We start from the raw sequence: 19,576 nt of genomic DNA, 5'->3' as shown, positions 1-19,576 counted from the left end.
GATCAATGGGTCTTTTTCAGGTTGGAAAGCCGTAACTAGTGGGGTGCCACAAGGATCAGTCCTAGGGCCTCAACTATTTACTATCTATATTAATGACTTGGAGGAAGGGACAGAGTGTAGTGTATCCAAATTTGCTGATGATACAAAAATAGGTGGGAAGGCGTGTTGTGATGAGGACAGAAAGAATCTGCAGAGGGATATAGATAGGTTAAGTGAATGGGCAAAAACTTGGCAGATGGAGTTTAATGTGGGAAAGTGTGAAGTCATCCACTTTGGTAGGAAGAATAAAAAGGCAGATTATTATTTAGATGGAAAAAGACTACAAAATACTGTAGTACAGAGGGATCTGGGTGTTCTTGTGCATGAAACACAAAAAGTTAGCATGCAGGTGCAGCAAGTAATTAAGAAGGCAAATAACATTTTGGCCTTTATTGCTAGGAGGTTGGAGTTTAAAAATAGAGAAGTCTTGTTACAACTGTACAGGGTGTTGGTGAGGCTGCACCTGGAGTACTGTGTACAGTTTTGGTCCCCGTATTTAAGAAAGGATATACTGGCATTGGAGGCAGTTCAGAAAAGATTCACTAGGCTGATTCCTGGGATGAAGGGGTTGTCTTATCAAGAACGGCTAAACAGGTTAGGCCTTTATTCATGGAGTTTAGAAGAATGAGAGGTGATTTATTTTTATTTTTAGAGATACAGCACTGAAACAGGCCCTTCAGCCCACCGAGTCTGTGCCGACCAACAACCACCCATTTATACTCACCCCACAGTAATCCCATATTCCCTACCATCTAACTACACTAGGGACAATTTACAACGGCCAATTTACCTATCAACCTGCAAGTCTTTGGCTGTGGGAGGAAACCGGAGCACCCGGCGAAAACCCACGCGGTCACAGGGAAAACTTGCAAACTCCGCACAGGCAGTACCCAGAATTGAACCCGGGTCCCTGGGGCTGTGAGGCTGCGGTGCTAACCACTGCACCACTGTGCTGCCCTGAAAGTGATCTTATTGAAACATATAAGATTTTAAGGGGGCTTGACAGGGTATATGTTAAGAATATGTTAAGTTTCCACTGGTGGGGGAATCTCGAACTAGAGCACATAGTTACAGAATAAGGGGGCACACATTTAAAACTGAGATGCGAAGGAATTTCTTCTCTCAGAGGATGGTGAATCTCTGGAATTCTCTACCCCAGAGAGTTGTGGAGACTAGGTCACTAAATGTATTTAAGGAGGAGGTAGATAGATTTTTGAAACCTCGGGGAGTCGAGGGTTAGGCGGAGCAGGCCCGAAAGAGGAGTTGAGGCCTGGGACAGATCAGCCATGATCTTATTGAATGGCGGGGCAGACCTGAGGGGCAGAGTGGCCTACTCCTGCTCCTATTTCTTATGTTTTTATATTCAAAGGTTAAGTGTTTTGGTGGGGGGAAGGGCAAATACCTAATGCAATTTTTATTGGGGAGTTGGAAAGGGCCATTACAATTTAATTTTGCAAATTTGGGGGTGGGGAGGAGGCAGGGGTTCACTTTAATAATTGAAATTTGCTGGTAGGGCTGACTGCCCTTTAAAAAGGTGCCAGCGCCTGCACACAGGCAACTGATGCCATTGCCAGTGATGGATGGCCTGCCCCGTCTATTTTAAATAAGCCACCGCATGGGAGATTGCGGTGGCACTTCAGTGTGAGACCTGGACATGCGAGCCACCACTTTTTGAGGCCGCCACCGCTCTCAGCAGTGGTTCTTAAAATCCAACCCATCAAATTGCTTCCTACTTGTTCTCGTTTTCATCCTTGTGCCCCAAATTACTTCGGACTGCAGGCATTTTCCTGACGTCTTCGTGAAGTTAATTGGTTTATTTTGTCTCCTCTGGTGCCTTAGTCCTTTAATTTCAAACACTCCTCGATCACAATTGTTTGCTGCTTTTTTCTTTGTTGTTTTCAAGTAAACAGTTTTGAATTTGGCAGCCTCCTCTTTCAAGCCATATAAAGGTCAATTAGCCAATCTTGCACTCCGAGGAAGTAATTGCACTTTAAGGGAGTACCAGGTCAAAGAATCAACACTGCAATGTTGTAGCCTCACGCTCCCCACACTCCCCTTCACTGTAGCACCTCATTGGAAGTGTGTGATTGATGAATTTGTCCCATTGTCTCCAGTCAATTGTCCTGGTGATTCCAACCTTGTGTTGTTTTCAATTCTTTATTTCAAGGAAGGGTGTGTTAAGGTTTGCAAATTGTTGAATTCTGAAAATCCCAAGCATAATTTTTACCATTATGGTATCCAGTAACATCATTGTCAAAAATGTACGAGCAATGCAATGATGTATTTGCAGCCTAATGATCATTTGATTGTGCAAACAGCATGTGTCTACTCTGTGTCTTATTGACAGAAAGAAGTGTCAGGTGCCAACAATCCACGGCCCTCTGCTGTATCTCCGGAAGGAGTGTGAGGAGTCTGCAGGGCCTTTACAAACATACTCAAATAACTGGCAGGAAGAGACCAATTGGTCCAGCAAACCTGCCCCACACCCGTGAGGGCTGGAGCATCTTGACTAGGCTGCTGAGGCTGAGTTGATGAACTTGTTTAAAAAGGAGTTGGGTAAATAATCTGGGGTTCAACTGTTGATCATTGAAGGTATGTCCTTGAGCTGTGTTTCCTTGTGTTCTCACATTCCTCACTACTCCAGTGAAAGCAATGAGAGAAGTGCAGGAAGATGGTGGGAGCAGAGCCTGAGTATCATATTGTTAAGTTTAGTGCCAGCCTTGGAAAATATGTACAGAAAGCTGCTAATATTTAGTATATTTGTGTGCAATGCTTACATGTGTGAATTTCGGTTGGTAGGAGGGGCAATGTGTGTGGGATGTATGCACGGTGCCATGTGAGGAACAAAATGAAGACCAATTCGCCCAGGTGTTTCTGGTTTCACGGCATCATTGTTTACAGAAGCCTAGCTTCTCAGTTCCATTAATTCAATGTGGCTGATACTTTCACAATTATGTTTGAAACTCTCTCTTCAGCCCCAGATGGCCCACCCATCGATGTTGTACTGGAATCTCTGTCTTCTCAGTGTATCAAAGTGACTTGGAAGGTAAATGAATTTAAGTGTAACCATTATGCTAACTCTTTGATAAGAATGGAAAGGTCGGAGGCCTCCTTACCCACGCCTTACAGTGACTGGGTCAGAGTTCCTCTGTTCACTGCGTTTCGCGACATTACATTTTGGTTTTGTACTATCTGTAAACATGGCCTAAAGGAACTGTTTTAAAGGATAACCATTATTAACAATACATTTATAACTTGGGACAAGGTGTGGGGTATTCTGTCAACAAAATGCTCTCTTCCCCTTATTAACTGTAATCATTACCACCTTGTAAAGGCCTGCTTGGGTATGCAATTGAACCCGAACCTGACAGAACCACATCCGACCCGAGCCCGAACCCAGCCTGAGTCGTTTGATTTTTTCCTGCGCCCGGCCTGACCCAACTACTGGAATGAAGTTGGTTATATCAAAGACATTGTGCTCTACCTTGGATGGAATCGCTCACTGCAGACTAGTGCAGAGTCTGGATGCACGTTTCCCACCTTGAAGTCCTGGCTGTTCAAATTTTGAAGCTTTTTCCTCCCTGACCAAAAGGCAGCACTGAGTCCGATCCGGCTCGAGCCCGAATGCCAGACCCGGAAGAGAGACCCGACCCAAACCTGACACATGTCGTCGGTTCTGGTCAGGTTTAGGTCGGGTAGCCATGCTCTACCACCTTGCTTGTGGATTTTCATTGCCCCATTGAAAAACATAGTACAATGGTGGATTCACCATTGTACTGCAAGAAGAATAAAGGTTTAATTTATCCAGGGCATGCTGTCCTTTCTCCTTAATAAGTGGGACTGGATTCCACAATGCATGCTGCCCTTTCACCTGAATAGGGGCACTGGGTGGCACAGTGGGGCACACCACTGCCCTTTCCTCACAATATATGGGACTAGGTGGCATTGTGAGTTATTACGTGCTCTTTCACCTCAATAGGCACTTCTCTAGTATTGGGATTAAGGTCATTTCTGAGTGCAAGACGCTTTACTCTGTAAAGTCATGCTGCACCTCATTGAGGAGTGATTGATAACAAAATTGGGCGCATTTGTGGAAGAGCACTGACATTGACAATTGAGAATAAAACCCAAAAATGACTGAAACCACCTTATACCTTCTTAATAAACTCCCAGATGGTTGGTACTCAAAGTAATAAGATCTATTTTTTCCGTTATGTGATTGCAGCATTATTATATAGTGAGAACACCATTATTTTATGAAGCATGTGTGTAAATTTACTGATATCCAGGTTATATCTTGGTATATATATTTCAGATGAAGGCAGCAGCCAAATATTTTGTTTATTTTTCCAGATTTAAATCGATAACTTCTTCTGACCCCCTTTTCCTCCATTTCTTTCCATTTTCTTAGTATGGTTCACCCTCTATCTATGCGTCATTCTTTCTGTTAGATTGTGTAATGTTCAGTGCAACAAAATATATAAACATCCATTCAAATCAAACTCCTAAACCAAAGTCTGTCTTCTGTCTGTGTCTGTGTTATTGGTGGGAGTGAACGCACGTGTCTGGGGAGGAGGATATATGGTGGCGGTGGATCTGTGTTTGTAGAATGGTTGAATGTGTATGGGGAGTATACACGTGAGTGTGCTTGGATATGAATTTTTAGTGTATGAGTGTGTGTGTGAGGTCTGTGTGGAGTGTTTCTCTGTATGTGTGTCTGTATGGGGGGGGGGGGGGGGGGGTGGGTCTGTGTGTGATGTGTCATATGAACTAGAACCAGGAGTACTTTCCTGCCTACGCCCAATACCCTTTGACTCCCTTGTTTGTCAAGAATCTGTCTTCCTCTGCCTTAAAAACATTCAATGACCCTGCCTTCACTGCTCTCCGGGGAAGAGAGTTCCACAGACTCACGACCCTCTGAGAGAATAAATTTCTCCTCCTCTCTGTCTTAAATGGGAGACTCCTTATTTTTAAACAGTGCCCCCTAGTTTTAGTCTCTCCCACAAGAGGAAACATGCTTTCAACATCCACCCTGTCAAGTCCCCTCAGGATCTTATATGTTCCAATAAGATCACCGTTCATCCTTCTAAACTCCAATGAATACAAACCCATCCTGTTCAACCTTTCCTCATAAGATAACCCTCTCATCCCAAGAATCAGTCGAATGAACCTTCTCTGAACTGCTTCCAATGCAATTATATCCTTTCTTAAGTAAGAAGACCAAAACTGTACACAATACTCTAGATGTGGTCTCACCAATGCCCTGTACAACTTCAGCAAAACGTCTCTACTTTTATATTCCATTCCACTGGCAATAAACCACAACATTGCATTTGCCTTCTTAATCACTTGCTGTACCTGTATAATAACTTTTTGTATTTCGTGTACTAGGACACCCAGATCCTTAGAGATCTGCAATCTTTCTCCATTTAAATAATATGTTGCTTTTTTATTCTTCTGGCCAAAGTAGACAAGTTCACACTTTCCCATATTATACTCCATCTGCCAAATCTTTGCCCACTCACTTAACCTATCTATATCCCTTTGCAGACTCCTTGGGCTGAATTTTATGAGGCCTCTGGCATTGGGGGTTGTATCTGTCTGCCCCTCTCTCTCCCCCTCTCTGTCCCACTCTCTCTCTCTGTCCCCCTTCTCTCCCTGTCTGATCTCTCTCTGTCCCCTCTCCCTCTCTCTCTCTCTGTCCCCCCTCTCATGTCCCCCTCTCTCTCTGTCCCCCTCTCTTTCTGTCCCCTCTCTGTCTCTCTCCCTGCCCCCCCTCTTGTCCCCCCTTCTCTTGTCGCCTCCTCTCTCTGAACCCCTCTCTCTCTCTCTGCCCCCTCTCTCTCTGTTCCTCCCTTTCTCTCTGTTCCCCCCTCTTTCTCTGTCTTCTCCCTCTCTCTCTCTCTCTGTCCCCTCTTTCTCTCTGTTCCTTCTCTCTCTGACAGTTGCAGGGAATGGGAGCGCCCAGTGCTGCAGCTTTGTGGTTCATCAGGTTTTTAAAAATCACGCTCAGTGTCACAGCTGACAGGTGCTGGGAGTGGGAAAAGCAGTTTCCTAACTTCGGATAGATTTGGAGTTTTCTGGTGGCCTTTTAAAAAAAGCCAGTCTGAGTGAAGAAGACAATGGGAGATTTTTCATCTCTGAAATACATCTGCGGGCCGGATGGAAACCTTTGGCAGGCCGGATCCAGGTCCACGGACTGTATGTTGGACAACCCTGCTCTACAGTGAAGACAGATGCAAAAAATCTGTTCAATTCCTCCACCATTTCCTTATTTTCCATTATTAACTCCCTAGACTTGCTCACTAGAGGATCAACACTCACTTTACTTATTCTTTTCCTTTTTAAATACCTGTAGAAACTCTTACTTTCTGTTTTTACATTTCTAGCTAGCTTTCTCTCGTAGTCTTCTAGTCATTCTTCGCTGTTTTTTGTATTCTGTCCAATCTTCTGACCTGCCACTACTCTTCGCTAAATTGTACACTTTTTCTTTCAATTTGATACTATCTTTAACTTCCTTAGTTAGCCACAGATGGAGTGTCCTTCCCCTAGAGTATTTCTTTCTGACTGGAATGTATCCTTTCTGAGTGTTGTGAAATATCTCCTTAAATGTCTCCCACTGTATCTCAACTGACCTATCCCTTAACCTAATTTCCCAGTTTACTTTAGCCAGCTCTGTCTTTAAACCCTCAACATTGCCTTTATTTAAGTTTAAAACACTGGTATTGGATCCCCTCTTCTCACCCTCAAACTGAATGTGAAATTCAATCGTGTTGTGATCATTGCGACCTGGGAGCGCCTTTACTATGAGGTCATTAATTAATCCTGTTTTGTTACACATTACCAGATCTAGAGTAGCCTGCTCTCTGGCTCTAGAACGTACTGCTATTTGAAACTGTCCCGATAACGCTCCATGAACTCATCTTCCAGGCTACCTTTGTCAATCTGATTCTTCCAATCTATCTGTAGATTAAAATCACCCATGATTATTGCCGTACTTTTCTCGCAACCCCCAATTATTTCTTCCAGTATACCCCGTCCTACAGTGTGATTAATGTTCAGGGCCCTATAAACTTCTCCCACAAGTGACTTCCTACCATTGCTATTTCTTATCTCTACCCAAACTGATTCTACGTCTTGATTTTTAGAACTAAGGTTTCCTCTCTCTATTGTGTTAATGTCATCCTTAATTAACAGAACTACCCCTCCACCTTTTCCTAGTATCCTGTCCTTCCAAAATGTCATGCACTCTTGAATATTCAGGTCCCAGCCTTTGTCATCTTGCAGCCATGTCTCTGCAATGGTTATGAGATCATACATATTTATTTCTATTTGAGCTATCAATTCATTTGTTTTGTTACGAATGCTACATGCATTCAAATACAAAGCCTTTTGTTCTTTTTTTTTTACTATTTATGCAACCTCTAGCCTTAGCTGCTTGCACACTCTTAATTTTGTACATTCTGTCCCTTCCTGCTATGCTTGATTATTATTTCCCTTCATTCTACCTTGCTGTCTTGCCTTGTCCTCTCTCTTTAATTTATCATATCTTCTCTCACTTGATCCCTCACCCGCACTATTTAGTTTAAAACCCTCTCTACCGCCCTAGTTATACGAATCACTAGAACACTGGTCCCAGCACGGTTCAGGTAAAGACCGTCCTAATGGTACAGCTCCCACTTTCCCCAGTACTGGTGCCAGTGCCCCACGAATCGAAACCCATTTCTCCAGCACCAATCTTTGAGCCATGCATTTAACTTTCTAATCTTATTTACCCTACACCAATTTGCTTGTGGATCAGGTAATAATCCAGAGATTATTGCCTTTGAGGTTCTGCTTTTTAATTTAGTCCCTAGCTGTACAAACTCCCTATTAAGAACCTCTTTCCTAATCCTATCTACGTCATTGGTATCCACATTGGCCATGACATCTGGATCCTCCCCCTCCCATTGTTAGTTCTTCTCCAGCCCAGAGCAGATGTCCCGCAGCCTGGCACCGGGCAGGCAACACAGCCTTCTGAACTCTTGCTCTTCGCCACAGAGAACTGTATCTATCCCTCTGACTAAACTATCTCCTACTATTACTACATTCCTATTTACTTCCCCCTGCTTGAATGGCTTCCTGTACTACGGTGCCATGGTCAGTTTGCTCATCCACCCTGCAGCCCTTGCTCTCATCCATATAAGCTGGCACAACCTCAAACCTGTTGGCCAATTGCAATGTCTGAGGCACCTCCACATCTGCCATTCTCAATCCCCTTACCTGCATCACTTGCAGTCACACCCTCCTGTCCCTGACCACTGACCAAATTAGACGACCCTATCCTAAAGGGTGTGACTGCTTTCTGGAAGAGTGTCCAGGTAACTTGCTCCCTCCCTGATGCATCGCAGTGTCAGTACTTAGCCTGCAGCTCATCAACTCTGAGCCACGTTTGTGTGTGTGTGGGGGGCAGGGGTATCTGTGTGTAATGTGTCTCTGTATGTGTGTGTGTGGGGAGGGGGGGGAACATGTTGGTGGGGGTGTCTCTGTGTGTAATGTGTCTCTGTATGTGTGTAAGTATGGTGATAATTGGCACCTTTGGTTCTTTTGCGATAATCTGACAGAGTTGATTACCTGCCCTACCAGTTTACTACTTAAATGGAGAAGGTTAAAATGACTGCTGTGTGGACTTCTATATGTTTAGGTAAAGACAATGATGATAGGTAGGGACCCTTTTCCTGAGCCTCTGTGTACCTGTGTATGTCTAAGTAAAGATAATCATGGTAGTGTCCTCTCATATTGTTGTACTAATATTCACCTTAAATTGAATTTGACAGAGCTGCCACTCACTTCCCACTCATGTATTATTTTTGTCTGATATTTTTGTGCCATATTCAGAAGCTTTCATAACGTGTGACGTGTGTAACAAGGCTCAATATTGCTTTGTCAGCATGCAAGTTCAGTTTGACTTTATTTAATAATATATTTTTTGCAGGGCAGGTTGATGGAAAAACTGAACTATTTAGTGTAGTTTTGAATATTAACTGTATTATGCAAATGACAAGGCACTTTGGAACTGCTTCTTTTCTTTCTTCCATTTTAATTTCCAGCTACCTCCTTCCAAAATCAGGATTCAGAGTGTGAGTAATGGATAACTTGTAGGCAAAGTGTGGCATTGCAGGCAGTAAAGTTAACTTCGCTCTGCTCTGCTTCATTTACAAATCTTCAACCACCCTCAGAGCACCACCCTAACTGCACTAGTCTGATATTTCCATTTCCTACTTACCCTTGTGAGTTGAGTGAAACTGCCAATTTTATCCTGCATCCTCCAGCCACTCAGAGCACTGAGGGAGTGCTGCTTTGTCAAAGGTGCCGTCTTTCAGATGAGAAATTAAACTGAGGCCCCATCTGCCCTCTGAGGTGGACATGGCAGTATTTTGAACAACAGCAAGGCAATTCCCCCAGTGCCTTGGCCAACATTTATCCCTCAACCAACACTACTAAGACTCAGAAGGGGAAAAATTTGTTTGCGTAGCCCCAATTCTATGAATTATAATTGCGTGTGCTTTTTTTAAACTCCCTCCCATTTGCTCAGGCTCCAAAGAAGCACTTGCAAAATGGATTAATCCGCGGCTATCAGATTGGTTATCGGGAGTACAGCACCGGCGGCAACTACCAATTCAACATCATCAGCATGGAGACGACTGGTGACAGCGAGCTGTATACCTTGGACAATCTGAAAAAGTTTACGCAGTATGGAGTGGTGGTTCAGGCCTGTAACCGTGCGGGCACTGGACCCTCCTCACAGGAAATTATTGCTACAACATTAGAGGATGGTAGGTCAACAACAACTACATGCATTTATGAAGTGCCTTAAACATAGCAAACTGTCACTAGTTACTTCACTGGAGCGATATCAAACAAAATTTGACACTGAGCCACACAAGGAGATCTTAGGACAGGCAACCAAAAACTTGGTCGAAGAGGTAGGTTTTAAGGAACGTCTTCAAAGAGGAAAGAGAGTGATAGCAAGGTGGAGAGGTTTAGGGAGGAAATTCCAGAGTTTAGACTCTAGCCAGCTGACAGCATGGTGACCAATGGTGGGATGATGGAAAGTGAGGATGCTCAAGAGGCCAGAATTAGAGGGTCACAGAGATTTCAAAGGGCTGTAGAGCTGGAAGAGATTACAGAAATAGGAAGGGGCAAGGCCAGGGAGGGGTTTGAACACAAGGATGAAAATGTTAAAGGTCAAGGCATTGCCGAACCAGAAGCCAATGTTGCTCAGAGAGGTGATAGGTTAGCAGGACTTGCGGATTAGGATACGGACAGCAGAGCTAAACACTTAAACATCTAAAACTCTTTGCTGTTCGCCATCCCTCAAATTTTATCTGGCACACACACAAACATCAGGTTACAGTCCCTGGGGCACTTCTTGCCCCAAGTGCCATGACTCACACTTTCTCCTTTCTTCCCTTCTATAATTTCTCCTTTTACTTTCACTCTTCCCCTCTCCATTTCCACTCTCCCCTTTGCTCACCCATTCCATCTCTCTTCATTTTTTTGTGAGTGTGACTGTTAATGCTTATTTATTGTTCATCCCTAATTGCCCTTGAGAAGCTAGGGGGTAGTTAAGTGACAGCTACATAACTGTGGGACTGGAATCACATATAGGCCACATTGGGTAAGGATAGCAGAGTTCCTTCCTTAAAGGTTCCTTTCGTGAATGGGTTTTTACAACAATCCAGTAGCTTACTGGTCAACATTAAGATACTAGCTTGTGATTTCATTTCTATTTAATTAATTGAAATTAAATTCCCCAGCTGCCATTGTGGGATTTCAACTCATGCCTCTGGATCATTAGTCCAAGCCCCCAGATTACTAATCCAGTAACAGAACCATTATGCTACCAAAGACTTGGGGCCATTTCCTCACGTTCATTTCTTTCCTCCCATTTCCCCTTTTGCCTGCCTTCACATCTGCTCTCCTGCTACCCTTAATTTCTCCCTTTCCTCAGCGCTTGATTTCTGCCTTTCCCTCTCTCCTTTTCCCCATCGCTCTATCATTCTTTTCCATCCCTTTGTCTTCCTTTCATTTCCCACTTTCCTGTGCTCTTCATTTCCACTTTCTCTCCCTTCATTTCTCCCTTCCCTCTCCCTGTCATTTCATTCCTTCCTTCTCCCTTTTCCCCATCTCTCACCACTTCATTTTTACCCTTCCCTCTCTCTTTTTCTCTGTCACTTCCCCTTTTCTGCCCTTCCCCCTCTCCTTCATTTCTGCTTTCTCTCCCTTCATTTCCCCCTTCCCTTTTCCTGTTCTCATGCTAATTGAAATGATTCAGCTGCCAGAGTCAGAAATTCCCGCCCACTATGTGCAGCAGCCGGAATCACTTGATGAGTAGGATTGGCCTCAGGGGGCAAGGAAGTGATTCTTCCCTGGGTTTAGTCCACAAATGAGAATTGAGCCTCCAAAATGCTGACCGCGCATCAAACATGAACTGCTGTCATATGTGAGAAGAGGTAGTTAGATAATATCTAGCCAGGCTTTTTAAAAGCCTGACTACATTTTAGGAATTACGATAGACTGAGGGAGGTCCACAGCTTTGTGAACCTGGGAAAGGACAAATTAGAATGAGAGATTGTGACTTCAGCACCATGAGGAAGCAAGAAGGATGTGGAGCTTAGAGGATCAAGTGAGGAAAGTTCAGAGGAGTGTCAGATATTGCACAAGGCAATGTGGAGAGAGTAGGTCAGTGCGATTAGTTTGACATTTCCGTCACAGAAATAATGGCTTGCAAGGATTCTTTAGCTTTGTGTGATTGTCCCTTTAAGATTGCAGAATCCATATAGCAGAATACAGTACACGACGGCTTTGAGAGAAGGCACTTCAGCCTTCCTGCAGTGCCCTCGGCTGGTCAGAAACCAGGATAGGTTACTGTAGAAAACGAACAATTCAGTTCAAACACTAAGCAAAGGGAGTGAAAAAATAATGAAAAATGTGTGGAAGATTTAGAATTATTTATCCTTGTTCACCTCTTTAAAAATCTAGATTAATATTAATCTTTGAATCTTTTAAATCATTGCATTAAAATTTATTTTAGAGCCACGCTTTTGTGCTTTTGCAAAATCAGGCGAGATTTTAACTCACTCAAAACCAATTCACTTACAGAGTTGAAATCAGGCCCACTATGTTCTATTCCAGAAAGCTTGTTGTTGAAGGATGATGCTGGAGCCAATTTTTATTCAATCTTACATTTAGTTTACAGAGTAAAAAAGATCACAAACATGTATTTTTACTCAAACCTGCACTCAGTTTCAGCATGCGTCTCCTTATATGGTGCTCAAGTACGACCCTAATTAACACCCTCCCCCTGCATATAATTAAGCACAATTGATATACAATTAATGCACTATCTCTGACAGGCAGTTCCCAGAGATATTTACCTCCAAAAATTTGTCTCTACCCTGACCTCAGAGGACCTGTTCGCCCATCCACCCCTTTCTTTGCCAGTGCCAATGTGACATTTTCCATGTTAAATACAGCTTGTCACCCTCCTGAGTGAACAGGCCAATCTCCTGCTGTAGGCCCACATCAAGAAGGGATTGCATTCTGAATATTGCAGTCAACAGATTGAGCAATGACAATGGCTTCCTGTGTTCCTATCCTTGCACACAATTGCATAATGAATGAGGTCTTCAACAAACATCTTTTAATTCATTCTCGGCAAATGGGTGTTGCTGACAAGATCAGCATTTATTGTGTATCTTTAGTAAGCCTTGAGGAGATGGTGGTGGGCCTTTTTCTGGAAACACTGCACTCCGTGTGCTCCCACAATGGTCTTTCTCTTTGTTGCGGTTTGATATAACAGAGTGGGTTGCTAGGTTACCTCTGAGGTCAGTTCAGAGTCAGTCACATTGTTATGGGACTGGAGTCACATATAGACCAGATAATTAAAGATTTCTTTCTCTGAAGTACATTAGTGAATTGTAAGGTCACCATGTTTAGAAATAACATGGCATTCAGTGTCACGCTTGGTGACGCCATAGTATTTGCTTCATATGGGTGTCACAAACCTCAGTTTTGAATCAGGTTTCTGATCTTAAGAGTGTTTGAAGTCCACTGGATTTGAGGAGAAATTCTCATTCGTGCCTTTTATTTGTTTTCTTTTTCATGGCAGTACCCAGCCGACCACCAGACAATGTCCAAGCCAGTGCCACATCTCCAGAGGTCATCTCATTGTCCTGGTCGATGCCACCAAAGGAGGCTCTGAATGGGATTCTGCAGGGATATAGAGTTATTTACTGGGCAAATCTCCCAGATGGAGGTAAGTATGTTGCAGTAATCTGTGGGTAGTGTTATTCCTTCCTGAGATTAGGCAGCACAGAATCAGCTCATTAGCCTCTCTCCATCCCTGATTTCAACAGAGTGGCTGAGCAGGAAAAGACAGCATCACTATCATTCACAAATTTCAATGATATTTCAGTGTAGCAATATGTTCTTATCATATCCCTGACTTTGAACAGTAACATCCCTCTTTCAATCCAGATGCCCTTTTTATTACCTTGGTAAACAATGGATTTGAATTCAAAATCAGGGCCATTCACTAATCAGGGCTTCCAGATTCTATTAGTAAACACAAAGAATATGTATGCATGACTCACCTCACGACAGAAGGAGGGCAATAAACCTTCTAAGCAGCGTCACTTTATCCTCGACAAACTTTGTGAATTTGCTTTTTTAATATGAAGTGGTCTGAGACTGCCTCAAACCCGCTCATGTAAGATGCTTCCAGCTGTCAGAGAGAGGACTTCACCCCATCTGCTTGTTTGGATTCAAACCTAGGCCTTAGGCCTACGTTGAACCTAGGATCTAGAGGTGAAAGCTTCCTCCACCCTGGTTTTTCCTCTTCTGTTCTGAAGAGTGGGACTGCAGCTAGAATATAGTTTCAGCTATAACCACCCTTGGTTGGCCCTGGAGAGGGAGCCCACGATATCTCCTAGTACACTTTGAGGCCTTCTGTGACTGGTGGGCACTGCAGGGACAGGAGTGCATGGTAGATATAAGGAACAACATTGTGATTTGTTTTGATATGTTTCTTTAGCTTTTATAGCTTATTGATTGTGCTGCTTTAAAAATTGGATAGTATCCATTTAATTAAATTCTGATTGATAATTCAGTCATCCAAATTGGCACTTAAAAAAGCAGAATATTGCCAAGGCAGAAGCAGCCCTCCAATATCTTGATCAAATAATAATTCTTCCAGGCGAACCTAGACCATCATTATATTTGACTGACGTGTCCTCACAGCTGAGACAAGATATGTAACATCCACTTTCCAGCAGGTGCCAGTGGATTAGGAGTGGGAACATTGACTGACTTCCCCACTCCCTGGCCTGTAGTCCCCTCACTAAAATCCTGCCTGAGACTGGCTGAGTCCAATTCCACCTTTCAAGTATGTTGAAATATTCAATTGGACAGCTTCAACATTTGTTCTTCTCATTTGCTTTTTATCAGAGCTCGGAGAGATTAGGAACGTCACGACTACCCAGGTCACGCTGGAGCTGGATGGGCTTGAGAAGTTCACCAACTACAGTATACAGGTGCTGGCATTCACCCGGGCAGGCGATGGAGTCAGGAGCGAGCAGATCTTTACACGTACCAAAGAGGATGGTAGGTCAATGCTAACGACATTCTAATCATTCTGTATTTCCTGCGTAACCCTGAATTTTGTAAAATCCCATGCTTTGTTACAGCATCTTGCATTGTCCTCTAGCCCACAACAGATGGTAAAACCCTAATTAAATCAGGTCTGTGGCAGTAATAACAACAGCAAATGTAAAAGTCCAATTGTTCTGATATAGGGGTTGTGAGGCCATTAGCTGAGACAGCCATTAGTGTGAGGAAACGTTGGCTATTTACTGCACACACCTGTGGATGCTTTCAGTGCTGAACCTTATTTTATTCCAAAATTGAGGATATTAGTAGTGGAAACGGGAACTTGCTCCATTTCAGCTACTCTAAGCTGAATTTTTTCAGCCCCAAAGAAGTCCCACCGCTAGGGCTGAGAGCAGGAGCTAATTAACAGGCCCTTCCCCTCTCCGGTCCCAGAGTTGCAGGCCCAATCAGAGGGCCTGCAGCCTCAACAGTGCCACCACTAGCTGAGGGACATGGTGCCTCAATGCTAAGGCACCCTTGAAGGCACCTAAGTGTTTGCAAGGAAGCCAGGGCCAACAAAGAGTCCCCGGTGGTGGGGTGGATGATTTGTTGCAGCGGTGGTGAGTTAGGCACAGAGGCGCCCTTCCATGGGCCATGGGACGCCCATCAAGGAGGGCCTCCACCTTGGGAACCTGCTGGGAGGCCACCAGGATTTACCTGATGGTCTCCCCATGTGATGGGGAGACCACCTGACACAGTCAAAATGCCCGCGGGGATGGGAAGTAGCCTTTAGTTGGGCCCTTAAGTGGCTCAATTGGCCTTCTGGTGGGTAGCCATGTCGCTAAGGTTCCCGCCGCCATGGCATATTGCCATGGTAGCGGGAAGACGTCAGGCTCCCCTCCCAACACTTTCCCTGTCCACATTGCCAGCCCTCCCACGTTCCAGCCCATCTCCAAAAGGCTGGGAAAATTCAGATTCTCCCTTGTTTAAGATGGACTTGAGGGATCGGAGAATGATAGCAGTATTGCATATGAACCAAAAGGTCAGCGTGAGGGTAGCAGATGGAGAGTCAGATCCAGGCATTGCTGGGAGAGGCGTGCACCAGGGATGCCAACTGCTACCCCTATTCAACATTTATGCAGAGGCGATGGTGAAGGAGTCACTCAAAATGGTGGAGTCAAGAGTAAAAATCGCCGCTCATGTAGTTTTAAAAATTTGTTTGTGGGATGTGGGTGTCGTTAGGCCAGCATTTATTGCCCATCCCTAATTGCCCTTGAGAAGGTGGTGGTGAACTGCCTTCTTGAACCGCTGCAGTCCTTGATATGTAAGTCCACCAACAGGTTAGGAAGGGAGTTCCAGGATTTTGATCCAGCGACAGTGCAGGAACGGGGATATAGTTCCAAGTCAGGATGGTGTATGGCTTGGAGGGCTACTTGCAGGTGGTGGTGTTCCCATGCATCTGCTGCCCATGTCCTTCTAGGTGGTAGAGGTCATGGGTTTGGAAGGTGCTGTAGAAGGAGCCTTGGTGAGTTGCTGCAGGGCATCTTGTAGATGGTACACACTGCTGCTACTGTGCATCGGTGGTGGAGGGAGTGGTGTTTGTGGATGGGGTGCCAATTGAGTGGGCTGTTTTGTCCTGAATGGTGTCGAACTTTATGAGTGTTGTTGGAGCTGCACCCATCCAGGCAAGTGGCGAGTATTCCATCACACTCCTGACTTGTGCCTTGTAGATGGTGGACAGGCTTTGGGGAGTCAGGAGGTGAGTTACTCGCCACAGGATTCTTAGCCTCTGACCTGCTCTTGTAGCAACGGTATTTATATGGCTACTCCAGTTCAGTTTCTGGTCAATGGTAGCCCCTAGGATGTTGATAGTGGGGGATTCAGCGATCGTAATGCCATTGAATATCAAGGGAAGATGGTTAGATTCTCTCTTGTTGGAGATGGTCATTGCCTGGCACTTGTGTGGCACAAATGTCATTTGCCACTTATCAGCCCAAGCCTGGATATTGTCCAGGTTTGGCTGCATTTCTACATGGACTGCTTCAGTATTTCAGGAGTTGCGAATGGTGCTGAACATTGTGCAATCATCAGCGAACATTCCCACTTCTGGCCTTATGATTGAAGGAAGGTCATTGATGAAGCAGCTGAAGATGGTTGGGCCTCGGACACTACCCTGAGGAACTCCTGCAGTGATGTTCTGGAGCTCAGATGATTGACCTCCAACAACCACAACCATCTTCCTTTGCGCTAGGTATGACACTAACCAGCAGAGAGTTTTCCCCCTGATTCCCATTGACTCCAGTTTTGCTAGGGCTCCTTGATGCCATACTCGGTCAAATGCTGCCTTGATGTGAAGGGCAGTCACTCTCACCTCACCTCTTGAGTTCAGCTCTTTTGTCCATGTTTGAACCAAGGCTGTAATGAGGTCAGGTGCTGAGTGGCCCTGGCGGAACCCAAACTGGGTATCACTGAGCAGGTTATTGCTAAGAAAGTGATGCTTGATGGCACTGTTGATGACACCTTCCATCACTTTGCTGATGATTGAGAGTAGACTGATGGGGCGGTAGTTGGCCGGGTTGGACTTGTCCTGCTTTTTGTGTATAGGACAGACCTGGGCAATATTCCACATTGCTGGGTAGATGCCAATGTTGTAGCTATACTGGAACAGCTTGGCTAGGGTTGCGGCAAGTTCTGGAGCACGGGTCTTCGGCACTAATGCCAGAATATTGTCAGGACCCGTAGCCTTTGCAGTATCCAGTGCCTTCAGCTGTTTCTTGATATCACGCGGAGTGAATCGAATGGCTGAAGACTGGCATTTGTGATGCTGAGGACTTTTGGAGGGGGCCGAGATGGATCATCAACTTGGCACTTCTGGCTGAAGATTGTTGCAAATGCTTCTGCCTTATCTTTCGCACTGATGTGCTGGGCTCCCCCATCATTGAGGATGGGGATAATTGTGGAGCCACCTCCTCCAGTTAGTTGTTTAATTGTCCACCACCATTCATGGCTGGATATGGCAGGACTGCAGAGCTTAGTTCTGATCCATTGTTTTTGGAATCGCTTAGCTCTGTCTATTGCATGCTGCTTATGCAATTTGGCATGCAAGTAGTCCTGGGTTGTAGCTTCACCAGGTTGACACCTGATTTTGAGGTATGCCTGGTGCTGCTCCTGGCATGCCCTCCTCCACTCTTCATTGACCCAGGGTGGGTCTCCTGGCTTGATGGTAGTGGTAGAGTGGGGGATATGCCGGGCCATGAGGTTACAGATTGTGGTTGAGTACAATTCTGCTGCTGCTGATGGCCCACAGCACCTCATGGATGCCCAGTTTTGCATTGCTAGATCTGTTCAAAACCTATCCCATTTAGCATGGTGATAGTGCCACACAACACGATGGACGGTATCCTCAATGTGAAGGCGGGACATCGTCTCCACAAGGACTGTGCGGTGGTCACTCCTACCAATACAGTCATGGACAGATGCATCTGTGGCAGGCAGATTGGTGAGGACAAGGTCAAGTACGTTTTTCCCTCGTGTTGGTTCCCCCACCACCTGCCGCAGACCCAGTCTCGCAGCTATGTCCTTTAGGTCTCGGCCAGCTCGGTCAGTAGTGGTGCTACCGAGCCACTCTTGGTGATGGACATTGAAGTTCCCCCACCCAGAGTACATTTTGTGCCCTTGCCACCCTCAGCGCTTCCTCCAAGTGGTGTTCAACATGGCGGAGTACTGAGTCATCAGCTGAGGGAGGGCGGTAGGTGGTAATCAGTAGGAGGTTACCTTGCCCACGTTTGACCTGATGCCATGAATCTTCATGGGGTCCAGAGTCAATGTTGAGGACTCCCAGGGCAACTCCGTCCCTACTGTAGACCACTGTCCCGCCCTCTCTGCTGCATCTGTCCTGCTGGTGGGACAGGACATACCCAAGGATAGTGATTGTAGTGTCTGGGACATTGTCTGTAAGGTATGATTCCGTGAGTATGACTATGTCAGGCTGTTTCTTGGCTAGTCTGTGGGACAGCTCTCCCAACTTTGGCACAAGCCCCCAGATATTAGTAAGGAGGACTTTGCAGGGTCGACAGGGCAGGGTTTGCCGTTGTCGTTTACGGCGCTTAGGTCGATGCCGGGTTGTCCGTCCGGTTTCATTCCTTTTTATTGACTTCGTAGCGGTTAGGTACAACTGAGAGGCTTGCTGGGCCATTTCAGAGGCATGTAAGAGTTAACCACATTGCTGTGGGTCTGGAGTCACATGTAGGCCAGACCAGGTAAGGACAGCAGATTTCCTTCCCTGAAGGACATTAGTGAACCAGACAGGTTTTTACAACAATCGACAATGGTTTCACGGCCATCATTAGACTAGCTTTTAATTCCAGATTTATTAATTAAATTCAAATTCCACCTTCTGCTGTGGTGGGATTTGAACCCATGTCCCCAGATCAATACCCTGGGTCTCTGGGTTACTAGTCCAGTGATAATACCACTGGGCCACGCCTCCCCATCCTCCTGGCAATGTCGAGGCTTCGTGTTGACCCCCTCCTGCTGCTGGGCGACAGGACCTGAATTTCAATATGAAAATCAATAAAGTGAATACATTTAAATACACTCACCTCCAATCTTCCGGCCGGCCGTGATCTTCAGTGCGGTAGCTGGCACTCTTGCGCCTTCACTTCCCTGTCTGGGGAAAGCCGGCATGACACTGGTGGGGAGAGAGGGGGGAAACAGGGTCAAATAAATGTAATGAGTGTTGGGGATGGTGGGAAGAGGTGAACTTTAAACTTTGTACAGTCTTGTGGGGGGGAGGTCAGATTTCAAAGGTAAGTGTTTTGGTGGGGCGGTGGGGGGGGGGTGGAATGTAATTTTTATTGGGGGGAGGGAAAGGGGCATTAGGATTTTATTTGGTACATTTGGGGGC

At 45.2% G+C, this 19,576-nt stretch overlaps 1 protein-coding gene across 5 annotated transcripts in view; it reads left to right on the top strand.

The window, feature by feature from the left end:
• LOC137374264 (cell adhesion molecule DSCAM) overlaps positions 1 to 19,576 on the top strand; it is a 555,631-nt gene that overhangs the window by 447,835 nt on the left and 88,220 nt on the right. For all 5 annotated transcript variants that reach the window (XM_068040060.1, XM_068040056.1, XM_068040059.1 and 2 more), the window contains exons 15-18: positions 3,015 to 3,085; positions 9,614 to 9,854; positions 13,193 to 13,339; positions 14,530 to 14,685. In XM_068040060.1, the coding sequence (XP_067896161.1) occupies positions 3,015 to 3,085; positions 9,614 to 9,854; positions 13,193 to 13,339; positions 14,530 to 14,685 (615 nt within the window). The remainder of the gene's footprint in view (positions 1 to 3,014; positions 3,086 to 9,613; positions 9,855 to 13,192; positions 13,340 to 14,529; positions 14,686 to 19,576) is intronic.

Source organism: Heterodontus francisci, chromosome 10 (genome assembly GCF_036365525.1).
Source record: "Heterodontus francisci isolate sHetFra1 chromosome 10, sHetFra1.hap1, whole genome shotgun sequence".
Lineage (NCBI taxonomy): Eukaryota > Metazoa > Chordata > Chondrichthyes > Heterodontiformes > Heterodontidae > Heterodontus > Heterodontus francisci.
Note: the sequence above shows the minus strand (reverse complement) of the source record. Positions and strands in the feature narration are given on the sequence as shown.